The sequence below is a fragment of the Asparagus officinalis genome, chromosome 8 (genome assembly GCF_001876935.1).
Source record: "Asparagus officinalis chromosome 8, Aspof.V1, whole genome shotgun sequence".
NCBI classification, from domain to species: Eukaryota; Viridiplantae; Streptophyta; class Magnoliopsida; order Asparagales; family Asparagaceae; genus Asparagus; species Asparagus officinalis.
This window is the reverse complement of record NC_033801.1, coordinates 20,389,389-20,404,923: the sequence shown is the minus strand read 5'-3', so window position 1 is coordinate 20,404,923 and position 15,535 is coordinate 20,389,389. Positions and strand designations below refer to the sequence as shown.

Here is a 15,535-nt window from a genome sequence, read left to right as displayed (position 1 = left end):
TGTTGATGACTATTCTAGGCGTTGTTGGGTGTACACCATGAAGCATAAGAGTGAAGTCCTAGATTTGTTTGTGGAGTGGAAGAAGAGATTGGAACTGCAGACTGGGAGAAAGATCAAGACGTTGTGATCCGACAACGGCGGCGAGTATACTTCAGACCCCTTTCGGTAGCTATGTCGAGACGAGGGCATAGAGAGGCACTTCACAGTTAGTCATACACCGCAGCAGAATGGGGTTCACTGCAGGCTTTGTGCAAGCAGGGGCTATTGAAGGGAGCCAAGAGTGGAAAGATTGAGTTCTGTGAGCACTGTGTTCTTGGCAAGAAGACGAAGGTGAAGTTCGGGACGGCCATTCATAGGACGAGGGGCATCTTGGACTACGTGCACACAGATATTTGGGATCCCACCAAGACGGCATCACTTGGTGGTCGACATTGGTTCGTCACATTTGTTGATGACTATTCTAGGCGTTGTTGGGTGTACACCATGAAGCATAAGAGTGAAGTCCTAGATTTGTTTGTGGAGTGGAAGAAGAGATTGGAACTGCAGACTGGGAGAAAGATCAAGACGTTATGATCCGACAACGGCGGCGAGTATACTTCAGACCCCTTTCAGCAGCTATGTCGAGATGAGGGCATAGAGAGGCACTTCACAGTTAGTCATACACCGCAGCAGAATGGGGTGGCAGAGAGGTTAAATCGGTCTTTGCTGAAGAAGATTCAATGTTTATTGGCGCATAGTGGTTTGGAGAAGATCTTTTGGGCTGAGGCACTTTCTTATGCGAGCCACCTCATTAATAGGATGTCTTCATCTGCGATTGAGGGGAAGACCCCTATGGAGATGTGGTTGGAAGAGACAGCACATGACTATGACCAGCTTAAGGTATTTGGTTGCCCTGCATATTATCATGTTAGAACTGATAAGTTGGAACCTCGAGCTAGGAAGGCCATATTTGTAGGATTCAAGCGTGGTGTCAAGGGATACAAGCTTTGGGATCCAGTTGATAAGAAGATTGTGCTGAGTAGGGACGTCACATTCGATGAGGCTTCTATCTTGAAGCTTCCCAGCTCTCATCAGGTGGAGAGCAACCCGACAGAGGAGATTTCGCAGGTGGTGGAGATTGATGCAGCTCCACAGAGTCCAGATAGTGCAGTATCCATGAGAGTGCCGACTGAGGTGACGCCAGGCGAGCACGACGGTGATGCGGAGGATACGGGTACTCATGAGCAGGATCAGGGACCGACGGCTCAGGTTCAGGATTCTATTGCGGCACGGAGACAGAGGAGAGACATACGGGTGCCAGCACGGTATGCCGACACAGTTGCATATGCACTTCCGGTGGAAAGTATCGATGAGATGGTGCCTACTACATTCAGAGAGGCCGGGCAGAGTTCGGAGGCTGATTCGTGGCAGGTGGCTATGCAGGAGGAGATGGAGTCCCTTCATAAGAACGATACATGGGAGCTTGTTGAGCTTCCAAAGGGGCGGAAGGCGATTGGGTGCAAGTGGGTGTACACGAAGAAAGAGGGCATTGAGGACACTCCAGTGAGATTCAAGGCTAGGTTGGTTGCAAAGGGCTATGCACAGGAGGAATGTATTGATTACAATGAGGTTTTCTCTCCGGTGGTGAAGCACTCTTCGATTCGGATTTTGCTAGCTTTGGTGGCACAGTATGGTTTGGAGTTAGATCAGTTGGATGTGAAGACGACATTTCTTCATGGTGATCTTGATGAAGAAATATATATGACTCAGCCATTGGGATTCCAAGCTGCAGGGAAAGATAAGTTGGTTTGCAGGCTAAAGAAATCGCTATACGGTTTGAAGCAGTCTCCTCGATAGTGGTATAGGCGATTCGATGGTTTTATGCTTGGTCATTCGTACACTCGGAGCCAGTTTGATCCTTACGTGTATTTTCGCAAGTTAAGAGGAGGTGCGTACATTTATTTGTTGCTTTATGTCGATGACATGTTGGTTGCCTCTAGTTCCAGCTCAGCTATAGATGAGTTGAAAGTTCAGCTTTCAAATGAGTTTGAGATGAGGGACTTGGGCGAGGCGAAGCGCATTTTAGGGATGGAGATCGACAGAGACAAGAAGAATGGCAAGATTTGTTTGACACAGGTGCCTTATTTGAAGAAGGTTCTACAGCGATTCCATGTTAGCATGGATACGAAACCAGTTGGTGTACCTTTGGGAGCCCATTTGAAGCTTTCAGCTGGCCTTTCACCGAAGTCAGTTGAAGACCGTGAGTTGATGATTAAGACTCCATATGCGAGCGCAGTTGGGAGCTTGATGTACGCGATGGTATGTACGAGGCCGGATTTGTCACAGACGGTGAGCATGGTGTCGACATACATGCACGATCCAGGAGTGGGTCATTGGGACGCCGTGAGATGGATTTTGAGGTACATTCGAGGTACGCTCAATGTTGGTTTGGTTTATGAGCGGGACACTACAGGTGGGCAGTTGTGCATTGGATATGTTGATTCGGATTATGCCGGGGATTTGGATAAGCGTCGGTCTACTACGGGATATGTGTTTACTTTGACCCGTGCGCCGGTGTGTTGGAGATGCACCTTACAGTCGACGGTGGCTTTGTCTACGACGGAGGCAGAGTATATGGCAGTTACGGAGGCTGTGAAGGAGGCTATTTGGCTTCGAGGACTTTTGGAGGAACTTGGTATATCGCAGCGGTCCGTCACCATTCATTGTGATAGCATGAGTGCTATCGATTTGGCGAAGAATCAGGTTTTTCATGCGAGGACGAAGCACATTGACGTTCGTTATATGAGTGCTATCGATTTGGCGAAGAATCAGGTTTTTCATGCGAGGACGAAGCACATTGACGTTCGTTATTACTTCGTTCGGAATGTTCTTGAAGATGGCGATGTGGAGATTGTGAAAGTCCACACAAAGGATAATCCGACGGATATGCTCACTAAGGTGGTTCCGAGCAACAAGTTTGATCATTGTCGAAACTTGTTGCACATTCGTGATTGTTGAGGCCGTTGACGGCCATTTGGATGAACTACGGGCGGCTTGATCCCTTAGGAAAGGGGGTACGTAGGCAACCACATTGGTGCAGCCGAGTTTAGAGAGACGACACATTGATGCTCATGTTGGTGTCGGCTCAGTGTTGGGAACACTTCGCCGAGGTGGAGAATTGTGAAAACGGCGAAGGAATTGTGAAAAATGTGAAGAATAATCCAAAACAGACTCCACCATACACTGGTGTGGTGTCTGCCATGGGTGTGGTAGAATCTGTCCTGCACCACACCCTCTGTCACACCCACGGTGCAGGGTGTGGCAGAATCTGTCCTGCACCACACCCACTGCCACACCCATGTGTCTGCCATGGGTGTGGTAGAGTCTGTCCTGCACCACACCCTCTGCCACACCCACGGTGCAGGGTGTGGCAGAATCTGTCCTGCACCACTCCTGCACCACACCCTCTGCCACACCCATGGTGCAGGGTGTGGCAGACTCGTTTTTAGAATCCTTCTTTGTTTGGGAATCCTCCTTTGTTTGGGATTGTGTTTTATTATAAATAGGACCACGTTTTTTAGGGTTTCTTAAGGAGAAAAAAAAAGGAGAGAATTAGCATTGTTTTGAGCACTTTGAGAGGGAGATATTGTGACGGAGTTGAGAGCTTTGGTTAGAGTTATATTTGAGTGATTTTGTGAGTTGTAACCCGTTGTATTTCTCCTCCATATAGTAAAATCTCCCCATCCTCTCCCCGTGGACGTAGGCAATTGCCGAACCACATATATCTCTGTGTTTGGTTTGATTTGTCGTAATTGGCTTGGTTTGTGCAAGTGTGTGGCTTTCTTCTTCCGTGATCTCAAGTTCGTTGTGTGTGCGTGCAACGCTTCCGCATAGGCGCGCGACAATTTAAACCTTCACCATACGGCGCGCAAGGGGTTTACCCTAAAAAGGAATAACGAGGACAGAGGACTTTGAGGTAAAACATATCATAAGATACCAAATAATCTGACACTATCATATTATATAGAATTCACTGCCAAAATTTTGTTAAAACAATATGAAGTTTCAACACCATATCTTTTCTCGTTATTAGCATGGCACTAATGAGAAAAACCACAATCAGGAGAAAACTATTGTTTGATAAATATGACATGAATCATTTTCTCCCCTGGCAATTATTTGCTCACCATGACCAATATCAAGTTAACAGTTTATTTGAATATAAGGGCATCACGACCTGGTCCAATGCCGATGTAGTGAATGGGCACACCAACAAGCTCTTCTATCCTCTCCACATATCGGCGAGCTGCTTCAGGAAGATCTTTGTAGCTCCTTATGGAAGAGATATCAGTATTCCAGCCAGGCAATACTTCATAATCAACCTACATAATACAAAGCCCTCAATTATAAGCACAACTATCCAAATATACTCATCAAAACATAACAAAGAGATTCAAGAAGCTATGCACAAACTTGCCTGTACTTGTTCCAAAACTGAAAGATCAGCAGGGAATGATTCAAGTTTCTTTCCACCAAGTTGTTTGTATGAAACACCCAGCTTAATTTCCTGAAGATACGAAAGGACATCAAGCTTCGTGAGATTGAGAGATGAAAACCCATTGACCTGACAGCAGTATTTAAGGGCAACTATATCGAGCCAGCCACAACGTCGAGGGCGACCAGTGGTTGTTCCAAATTCCATTCCAGCAGTCCGAAGAATGTCACCCCCTTTGCCCAAGAGTTCGGTTGGAAAAGGACCTGAGCCAACTCGAGTCGTATAAGCTTTTACCTACACCGAAAACAAAGAAGACTGACAAAGATTAAGTTTATAACTAATATAGGACAAGGTAAATGTTGCAGTTTGAATTTGCTTACAACTCCTATAAGGTCACCAAGGCGTCTAGGAGCAATCCCAAGTCCTGTGCAAATCCCACCCGCTGAAGGACTAGAAGAGGTCACAAATGGATAAGTTCCAAAATCAATATCCAACATAGTAGCTTGACCACCTTCTACCAATATTTTCTTCTTCTGAGTGATCGATTCGTTCATAATATAAACAGTATCTGCAATATAGGGCTCCAGTCGCTCCGCAAACTTCTTGTATTTCTCAACCTCCTCATTTAGCATCGCGATGCTGTATTCAAAACCTTTGAACCGTGAAGCTGCGTCTTTTAACAGAATCTCGAGCTTCTCGCGAAAAGTATCCATATGCCTCAGATCACAAACCCTAATTCCATTCCGGATAGCTTTGCTAGAATAACAAGGCCCGATCCCTCTCTTGGTAGTCCCAATGAAGGAATTTGCAAGTTCAGTTTCTCGTAGCCCATCAATGATCTGATGGAAATCAAATAGCAAATGTGCACGATCAGACACCAGTATTCTGCCCTTGCAACTGACACCATTAGATTCCAGGCCATCAATTTCTTTAAATAAACCAGGAAGATGTACTACTACGCCATTACCAATCACACACAAGGTTCCCTCATTAAGGATTCCCGATGGAACAAGATGGAGAGCGAACTTCTTTCCCTCAGAGTTGTAGATTGTATGTCCAGCATTTGCTCCCCCCTGATGCAAATGAAAAGAAATAATAACAATAATAAGATTAAATTTTAAAAACTCAGGAAATATGCTTTTAGTACAGTGCTATTTTGATGAGGCAACATACACCACAATTCTAATTTTCAATTGAGTTCATTAGTTGAAAATGTACCCTATACTCTATTCATGAACCAGCAAAGATATACCTTATCTAAAAAATGGCACAAAAAATGGCATGATCATATCTTTTGATAACTATACCTGTCGCATAGCTGTAAGATTCAAGTTTAGGACTTCTACATACCTTCTGTGGAAGATACACTAAGCTACCAACATAAAAAACAATGACTTCCTCAGCGTAAAACAAATAAAGAAAAGAAAATGCAAAGGTTCTAGGCTATATTTTATACAATCAAGAAACTGTACCATTTAACTAAAGAACAGAACATGCACTATTAACCTGAATGCTACCGTTCAAGTTCGCAGCGTTCCCACAAGTTTCTGTAGAAATCAGAAGTACAGATGCTTGTTTGCCCTCTTACTAACGGGTCACGTTTATCTGCAGGCATTCAGTTCGTGACGGTTAGAGGAAAATGTCTTGCTGTTAAGTCATTTTTCGAATAGTTCATCAGTGATTTCATTGGATAGCACATTGTTAGTCCACAAGAGCCATAACCCATTAGTTTTCGGATGTAAGTGATTACTGACAGATATCTAGGTAGTGGATGCACATTGATCCGAAATTCCATGCTCTTATTGTACACTAATTATCACGGGAATCGAGATTGAGAATAGCATTTAAAAGTGGATGTAGACTAGCATCACTGCATCAGGGTTGTTGCATGACGCACTACATATAAGAGAACAGACACACATAATGTACAGGAATAGACCAGTTGAAATAAGCTACGTGCACATCACACACTAGAAAACATGCGCCTAAAATCATAGGGGGAAAAACAATAGAAAGAAGAAGATGCCCATCTCCTAATGGGGAAGCACACCATCAAACAGTAACTTAGGGGTCCAAACAGTCAAGATCAAGCTTCATGCTTACGTGATTTAATTAAACTGAAATTTTTAAAACGAATATCTTGACAGTCTATGAAGTCCATTATGCTCCAGACGTGCACCTTAGGTCCCTTGCTCGAGTCATTTCTGCATTCAAAACTAGATTCCTATGTAGCTACTATGGAATTAGATCAAGTCCTAACACAGGTGCTGAAATCCAACACTGCAAATATAAATTCAAAGAAGAAATTTTTGAAATGAACACATTCCCAATTTTAACCCCCAAAATCGACACATTCCTAACTTTTTTACCAAAATCGACTCACTTTCTCGACACGTCAGCTTCGTGGCCAAAAAGTGGGTTGTTTTAAAAAAATCGTGATCCTAATTAGTCGGGGTTGCTAACCCCGACTAATTAGGACCTCCCCCCCACCGCTCTCGCGGTTAGTTGACTAAATATCTTGAACAAAATGGCCGGGGTTAGGAACCCACGACCATTTCGAAATGTCAACGCGAAATGGTCGGAGTTCCCAACCCCGATCATTTAGCAGAGTGGAACCAACATAATGGAATAGTCGGGGGTTGCCAACATCGGCAATTCAGCAGAGACTCCCCAGCCGAAAAATCGAGAAGGGGCTAAGTGATGGAATAGTCGGGGTTGCCAACCTCGACTATTTGTGGTGGGTCCCGCCCCCGATATATACTGACCGAAACATTCTCCCTAAAATCCTGATTTCTCTCCTCTCCAACTCCGGTCTCTTTCTCATTCAGCCGCCAACCCCATTTTGCGGCCGAAATTCATCGTGAAAGTTTGCTTAAGATCTCTAGGGTAATTTCTCTTCCTTCTCTCCTCTTTTAACATGTAAAAATCTAGGGTTTTCTATCAAAATCCAATTATTAGGGTTTAAAATTTATTATCAACCATTCTATTTGTGATGGTTCGAATGTTTTGTGTTGATTGTTGTAATTGAAATTAAACTTGGCATAGAATGCTCAACTCTAAGGTTTAGGATTTTCAATTTGGAGTTTAGGGTTTTTTATCAAAATTATATGAGATTATTTGCATCTTGGGTTTTCCTCTCTTATTCAATGCCCTAATAAATTTTTTCAATTTTTTTGCATTTAAATATAATCTTCTTTTGTATATGTTGAACAATATGATTTTTATTGTTTGCTCTTATGGTGAAAAAATTAATTATGAAATTAATAATATGTCAATGTACGTCGGAGGGGTAACGACGTCGTTAATGATCTCGGAATCATATAGTTATCGTGACTTGATTAAGAAATCACACCGAGTTACGGAAATTGGCCCACGAGAGTACCGACTAAAAATAATATGCAATTGGCCCATAACTTTTGATAGAACGTCTGCAATTAAGATCTCAAACGATCATCATATGAGTATTATGTTTAATTTGAGCAAGTAGCAACCAACGGTAAAATTGTTTATTAAAAAGTTGTCATATAGTTCGTGTCAAATATTCAAACCTCCAGGAGAATTCTCACGCATGTTAGATTTGGGAATTGAGTCTGATGGTTTTTTTTCGTCTTCGAGTGAAATGGAGCGGACTCAATTTCAATATCTGACTGCACCTTCATTCGGGAGAACGTCGAATGTCATGAACAATGACGCCCCTTATAAAAATATGAGGTCGTTAAGAGGGGCAACAATTAAAGAAGATGAAAAAAGCAACGACTCTGAAGGTGAAGAGCAAGATAGTGCACCAATTGATAGCATGTAATTTGTGACTGAAAATATTGAAGAGAATCCGGATTTGCCTGATGAGGCTTATGCTAATAATGAATATGTTGAGTACGAAGAATCACCCCCCGATGAGTTTGAAGATGATGAATGGATTCGTTCTTTCACAGTACAAGATATGTGCATTGGCCAAAGTTCAACTTAGAGAAGAGATGATGATGTTCCTTTCAGAGTTGGAGATTTATTTGAGGCTAAGGACCAATTGGTTGATGTTATTCGTGATTATCCAATCAAAAAGAATGTCGAATTCAAGCAAGTTAAAAGCAATCACATAAGTTACGATGTCATCTGTTTTATGAATACACAAAGGAAAGGTAAGGGTGATGGAAATGAAGCTGATTACGCATGTCCTTGGAACTTATATGCATTTGCCAGAAAAAAATATAATGGGCATTTTAGGATCACAGAATACTACGATGTTCACACATGTAGTTATCCGATATTAGAACAAGATCATAGTGGTGCATCTGCCTTACATAACGCGGTTGACTATGCCAAAATTAAAAAGGAAGCTTCAACTAACTTCCGGTAATATAATTGAGAGAGTGCTAAATACAAAGTTCATTGAAATATCATATAGTAAAGCATGGAATGCAAGGAGAATTGCGATGATATTTTAAGCATGGAATGCAAGGAGAATTGCGATGATAAAAATATTTGGTGATTAGGAGAAGTCTTACGCGATATTTTCTCAATATTTTGATGCGATCAAAAGAAGCAATCATGGATCTAAATACAAACTCATAACCAAAGAAGTTCATCAATTCACCTCTGTATTTTGGGCATTTGGTCCTTCGATCGAGGGATTTAAATTTTGTTGGCCGGTTCTTAGCATTGATGGCACACACTTATGGTAAATATAATGGTGTATTGTTTGTTGCTATAGGAGTAGATGTAGATGGTAGCTTATTTCCTTTGGCCTTCGTAGTTGTGGAGGTCGAGAACAATGAAAATTAAGAGTGATTTTTTTATGCATTCAATTATATATTTTTAATGCGTTACCTTCTAGGAAAATTACTTTTATATCTAATAGGATAAAATGTATTCCTAAAGCATTGTACAGGAGATTTGGTTCTCATCACCATCACCGCTATTGCTTAAGACACATTAGAACTAATTTTAAAAAAAAAGCTTTGATCAGATACATTTACAAAGTCTTCTTTGGCAAGCAGGTTATACACCCAAAACATATGTGTATGATCGGATACGGGATCAAATCAAGGTAACATCTCAAGATGCACATGACTATATTGAGTGTAGTTTGGAAAGTGAATATGTCGACCGATGGGCACTAAGTAAAGATGGAGGGAATCGGTTTTGCATAACTAATTATTTTGAAAGCTTCAACGGGGTACTTAAGGGAGCTCGAGCAATGCCCATACAGGCGTTGGTTACGAAGATATTTTACAGACTCAAACACTATTTTGTTAAGCGGTGAGAGGATGGAGCAAAGTGGATGATGTTATTGATACCAAAAAATAAAGAGATTGCAGGGTCTCGTGTTAAGCAGGCGAGATCAATGAAGATTGTTAGATTTGTTGTAGATGAATGGCAGGTTACAAACAAACACAGTCATAATTACACCATCAATTTACGAGGGACAATGTGCATGCACTTGTAACATATCACAATTGTAAAAATTGCCATGTTCATATCTTATAGTGGTTACGTTCAAGCAATTTGGGGTGCAAATACTTTGTATTACACATACGCTTCTGAGTGGTATCAATCAAGCCACTACAGAGATTCATTTAAGCAGTGTTTTCATCACATTGTCGATAGTCGTTACTGGCCACCCTATAACGAGTCGCATGTGTTACCTCCTGAATATAAGAGACAAGCTGGACGTCCGCGATCAGTACGCATAAAATGTAAGATGGATGAATGACGGGAAGGAGCTCCAAAAAATAGGTGTGGATATTGCAGACAATCAGGCCATAATAGATCTCATTGTCCTACCAATCCAAATATATAGCAATTAATGGGTACAATTTATTTAATTTATAATTTTATTCTACTTCCTTTGTAAGTCAATGCGTATATATAAATTTTGTAATTTACTTCTAATTCTAATTTATCATACGTCATAATACTGACACATTTTATCATCATATGTGCAGATATTTACAGTATGGAGACGGGTCTATTGACATATGAGGTCTTTTATGACCAAGATCGACACCGATCCGTGAAGATAGACTTTGGGGAGGTAAATTACATTTTTATTATTTTCAACCATTTCAAATTTTCAATGTTCTTATTGTTACTGAATATTTACACTATTTAATATATGCAGGCCCTGAGTATTACTATTGTTGATCATACTCGTGCACATTCGAGTTGGGATTAGACTGAACCACAAGTCTAATATTATGTTCGTCAAGCAGGCTTTTTTGAATGTTCACAAATAAAATGGGTAAGACTTGATTGGCCTCTCTTAACGGCATTGATTGAACGATGGAGGTCTGACACAAATACATTTCACATGCGTCAAGGAGAGTTGACAATTACTCTGCAGGATGTTAGGGTTTTACTTGGTCTCAAAATGGATGGAAATACTGCTACGAGTACTGATGACTTCAACTGGATAGGAATGTGTGAACGATTGCTGGGTCAAGCTCCTACTATGAAGGGCGATAAGATCAAGCTCGAGTGGTTACAAAATAATTATATGAATGTACCAATCGATGCAACTGATGAGATCGTCAAGAGCTATGCCTGTGCGTATATACTTAATATGATCGATATTATTCTATTTCCGGATTCCATTAAGTATTCGGTGTATATGAGATGGTTGTCACTTCTTGAGAATCTTGAGGTGTGGAGAGTTATCATGAGGGAGTGCGGTGTTAGCTTATCTTTATAGGGAGATGATAAAAGTGGCACTCGTGTAAAATAAAGAATTCAATGGTTGCCCCACTTTGTTGCAAATATGATCATGAGAGCGATGGCATTTGGGAAAACCAGATTTCAAGGAGACTCGCGCTCTCAATGACCTTCCGTTAGGATGCAGGTATATTAGTTTGTAATAGATATGAATACATATAATTTTATATAATTATTTCAATCTACACTAACCCTTAATATATCAAATTAATGGAATGTTTCCAGATCTTGGCAAACCTTCCCAAAGGGTCACGAAACTTTTACAAGAACGAGCTTGATCAAATGGAGGATGAACAGGTATAAAATCATAATATCTAAATATATTCAATGAATACATCATTTGTTACTAATATGTAAATTTACATAATCTTCTTTATAGGTCAAGTGAATGCCCTATGAACTGGTTTTAGCTTCACTATCAGATATTTGCGGAGAAGATGAAGATATATGACGTGCTCGAGTACCGATTATATGTTTTAAAATCGTCAAAATGCACGTGTTTGACCGTGTGCTCCGACAATTTAGATTAAAATAACATATTCCATATCTTGTACAAAGAATAGAGCGAAATTCCCGAAAAGAAGTATATCATGCAAATTGAGAGATAATTCGTCATGCTTACATTGAGAATTGAGAGTTGAGGGAGGATGTTGTAGTGATGAAGAGGGTTGACGCACCTGACCTAGATGTGTACTTACGATGGTATTGAGGGATTACTCACCAATAGATATTTCAAGAGAACAAAGCACCTAAGGAGTACATACCGAGAGGTCCAGTTAAGATAGAGTTGATAAGTGTATAGGCAAAATATACAATTATTTTGTAATTATTATTTTATTACCATTCACTTGCTAATAATCCTCTTTCGCTTTTTATCTTATAGGTACAAGAACTCGATGAGGTTGCTTCTATTGCACATGATGCATTGAGAACGACTATCGAGCTAAGGGCGAGGAACGCGTTTGTTCGCATCATAGGAAAGATTCGGTCTACTTTTAGAAGGACGCGTAATGCGAATCGTGATGGACGTGAGGAACGACTCATAGGATATGAGCGTCGATGGGTCCGAGGACACACGAGAGCAGGCTCAAGTCGTGCACATGATGAAGCTGGAGGCTCGTAGCAAGCTCAAGCCGGATGTTCATGAGAGGTTCAAGTCGATGAGGATGTCATGCGCTCATAAGTTCACACACAACCGGACGTTGAGATCATCCGAGCTCATGTTGAAGGTGAACGGGGAAGGGGGAGAGGAAGAAGAGGGAGAGGGAGAAGGAGAGGAAAAGGAGTTCTAAATATTTGTTAAATTTTGATATACTTCATACGATGTTTATGTTTGAAATGATATGATGTTTATGTTTGAAATGCTACCGTGACTTGATTATGGTTGGATTTTTAGTAAGTGAATTGAATGTTACGTTTTTGTTAAAGACTTGTTATAGATGTAATAATTATATAAAGATATGTGTTTATTTGTGTTTGAAATTGATTATGGATTGATAAATGTGTACTAAGAGAGTTGGTGTTAAACTTGTGGATTGATATGTGTTAGTAGAAGATGAGATTTTCCAGTAAAGTGTGGGCTGGAGAGTCTTTGAACCCTAAAACTTGCCCATATATTAACCAAAGTATTAAATCAGCATGGGACTCCAGTCAGGCTACAGGACATCTCTTATTCCCCAATCCTGAATTGCCTATATAATTATCACTATCAGTGCTATCAGCTTATTGGAGTACAAATAGGAGCAAGCCAAGAAGAACGCAAAAGAAAACAAAATTAAGTCTAGAAAAATTAAATTTATAGAAACATAAGGCAAATTGAAACGAACAAATATGCAACCTCTAATGAGTAAATATTCAGAAATATGCAGGCTGGAAAATGTTCTACTTGATACTGGAAAAGGGTGCAACAGTAGAAAGAATGTCGATAAGGCCGTATTTGATTGATATAGTCAGGGAATTGGAATTATGCGTTTCTTGTGATGAATGGTGGCAATAGTTAGGGAGTAGGAGTAACTATAAGAAAGATGGTATTGGATGATTTATACATAACTTCAATCTCATATCTACACTTCCAATTCTTTGGGTATCTAAGAGCATTTGATTGACAAGAGTTAATGACAATAACATAAGCTGCATAACTCTTCAGATAACACCCCTTGCCACACATAGGTAAGAGCCCAGGGCAACCAATCTACATAAAAGTGCCACTAAAAATATGTTCACTACACTTAATCAAACAAATGAGAAGTAATAACATCTACAAGATCAAATTTTGACCAATACCCATCAATCAAGACAACATCATCCACCAGAAAAACCAAAACTTTCAACCAGTAATAGAACATTCAGCACCAAAACAGATGGAAAAATCTTCAAAAGTTGCCATTTTTACCTGACAACGAGCAACGATATCAAATTGCTCAGCCAAAACATCGACCAATTTCCCTTTCCCTTCGTCTCCCCACTGCGATCCCAGCACTTTCGGATACCTGAGCTCAACGATCCAATCCGCGATTCCAAACCATCGCCCTATCCGTCACCGGGGCGCCGCCCATCGTCGCCGAAGCACTGCCAAACGCTTTGATACATTCTAGAGGCAACGGGAAGTTCACCAACGCTTTGAATCGCCCGCCGCGCACGCGCCGCCGCCGCCATTTGAAAAGCGGCGGTACGCGGTGGAAGGAGAGAGGAGCAAGCGTCAGGTTGGAGGCGAGTATGGTGCTCATGGCGCGAAGCCTGGAAAAAAAAGTTTTTTTTGAGGGGATTGGAAAAGGGGAAGAAAAGGAATAAGTTCAGTATGAGAAATTTTTTAAAAAAAATGGAATAAGTTCTTTGAACCGAAGTTTTTTGATTCCTCGGGCTTGTGCCCGCTTTTGGATACGTTGAACCTTGTTAGGTGCCTAATTATGGTGTATGTATTTCCGTAGGGCATGTTTGGATTTGAAGGGTTGATTTGTAGGGGGAAGGGAAGTTAAGGGAAACTGACTGAAGGAAGTTAAGGGCCTGTTTGGATTCGTAGGGGGTGAAGGGAAGTTAAGGGAAACTGAGTGAATGGAAGGGAAGGGAAAGGAAGGGAAGGGAAGGGAATTCCCTTCCCCTTGGTTACACCCCAATTTGGGGGTAACAATTTTTATACTATTAGGGGGTGAACCAAGGTGAATGGAGGTGAATTAACTTCACCTTCTAAGTGTTCCCAAACAAGGTGAATGGTTCCCCTAACTTCCCTTCACCCTCATTCCCCTCAATCCAAACAAGCCCTAAGGGAAATGAATGGAAGGGAGTTCCCTTCTCCTTGGTTACACCCGAATTTGGGGGTAATAAATTTTATACTATTAGGGGGTGAACCAATGGGAACTAGGGTGAGTTAACTTCACCTCCTAAGTGTTTCCAAACAAGGTGAATGGAGGTGAATGGTTCCCCCTAACTTCTCTTCACCAGTGTTGTAAATAGCGGCCAATAGCGGGGCAATAGCGGGGCTATAGCGGATCGCGGCCCCTCAGCGCTACGCGTAGGGGGTTCGCGGCGGGATTTAGCGGAAAAAACCGCGAAGCGCTCGAATAGCGCGTAAAAGCGCTCAATAGCGGATAAAAGCGGCCAAAAGCGGATAAAAGCGGCCAAACCCGCTAAAACCGCTAACCCGCTATCAAATGTGTTTTGATTTTTTTGCCCCAAACCCGACCCGAACCCGAACCCGCTTGTTAAAAGAGGCTAAAAAAGCGACGAATCCCTCAGTTCACTCCCGAACCCTAGCCGCCTTTCATCTTCTCCGCTCCAGCTCCTTCGACAGTTCGACTTCATCATCTCCGCACTCCGCAGCTCCGCTCCCATCTTCTCCGCTCCAGGCTCCTTCGACGGTTCGACTTCATCATCTTCGCACTCCGCAGCTCCGCTCCCATCTTCTCCGCTCTAGGCTCCTTCGACATCATCATCTTCGCTGTAGGCTCCAGGCTCCAGCGACATCATCATCTCCGCTACAGGCTCCAGGCTCCGGAGTCCATCGACGTCATCATCTCCACTCCAGGCTCCAGGCTCCGGCGTCCATCTCTGTTGGCTAGATCTGCCACAGAGGAAAATGTATAAAATTATGGGACTAGGTCCAAATTTTGGGAATTCCTACCTCATCTCACATTCCTTTTGTGCCTGAATTGCTTTCTCCAACTTGCATAGTTGCATAACTAATTTTTCTGTTCCTTTACCTATATTAGATAATAAACAAGAATAACTCTGAAGAAGGTCAATAATAAATGGTGTTTCCATCTTTATTAGACATGGCACGTTAGCACACCTGTCTTGGACTCTTGTTTGATATTTACAGATGTTTAACCTTTAATCACATGATTACATGAAAATATA

At 41.5% G+C, this 15,535-nt stretch overlaps 1 protein-coding gene across 1 annotated transcript; it reads right to left on the bottom strand.

The window, feature by feature from the left end:
• LOC109820977 (adenylosuccinate synthetase, chloroplastic-like) lies at positions 3,981–13,837 on the bottom strand. Its single transcript, XM_020387172.1, has 5 exons — positions 13,822–13,837; positions 13,575–13,711; positions 4,855–5,547; positions 4,457–4,768; positions 3,981–4,361 (listed from the first exon to the last, which is right to left on the bottom strand). Exons 1-5 carry the CDS (start codon positions 13,835–13,837, stop codon positions 4,191–4,193), a joined length of 1,329 nt encoding a protein of 442 aa, XP_020242761.1. The 3' UTR covers positions 3,981–4,190.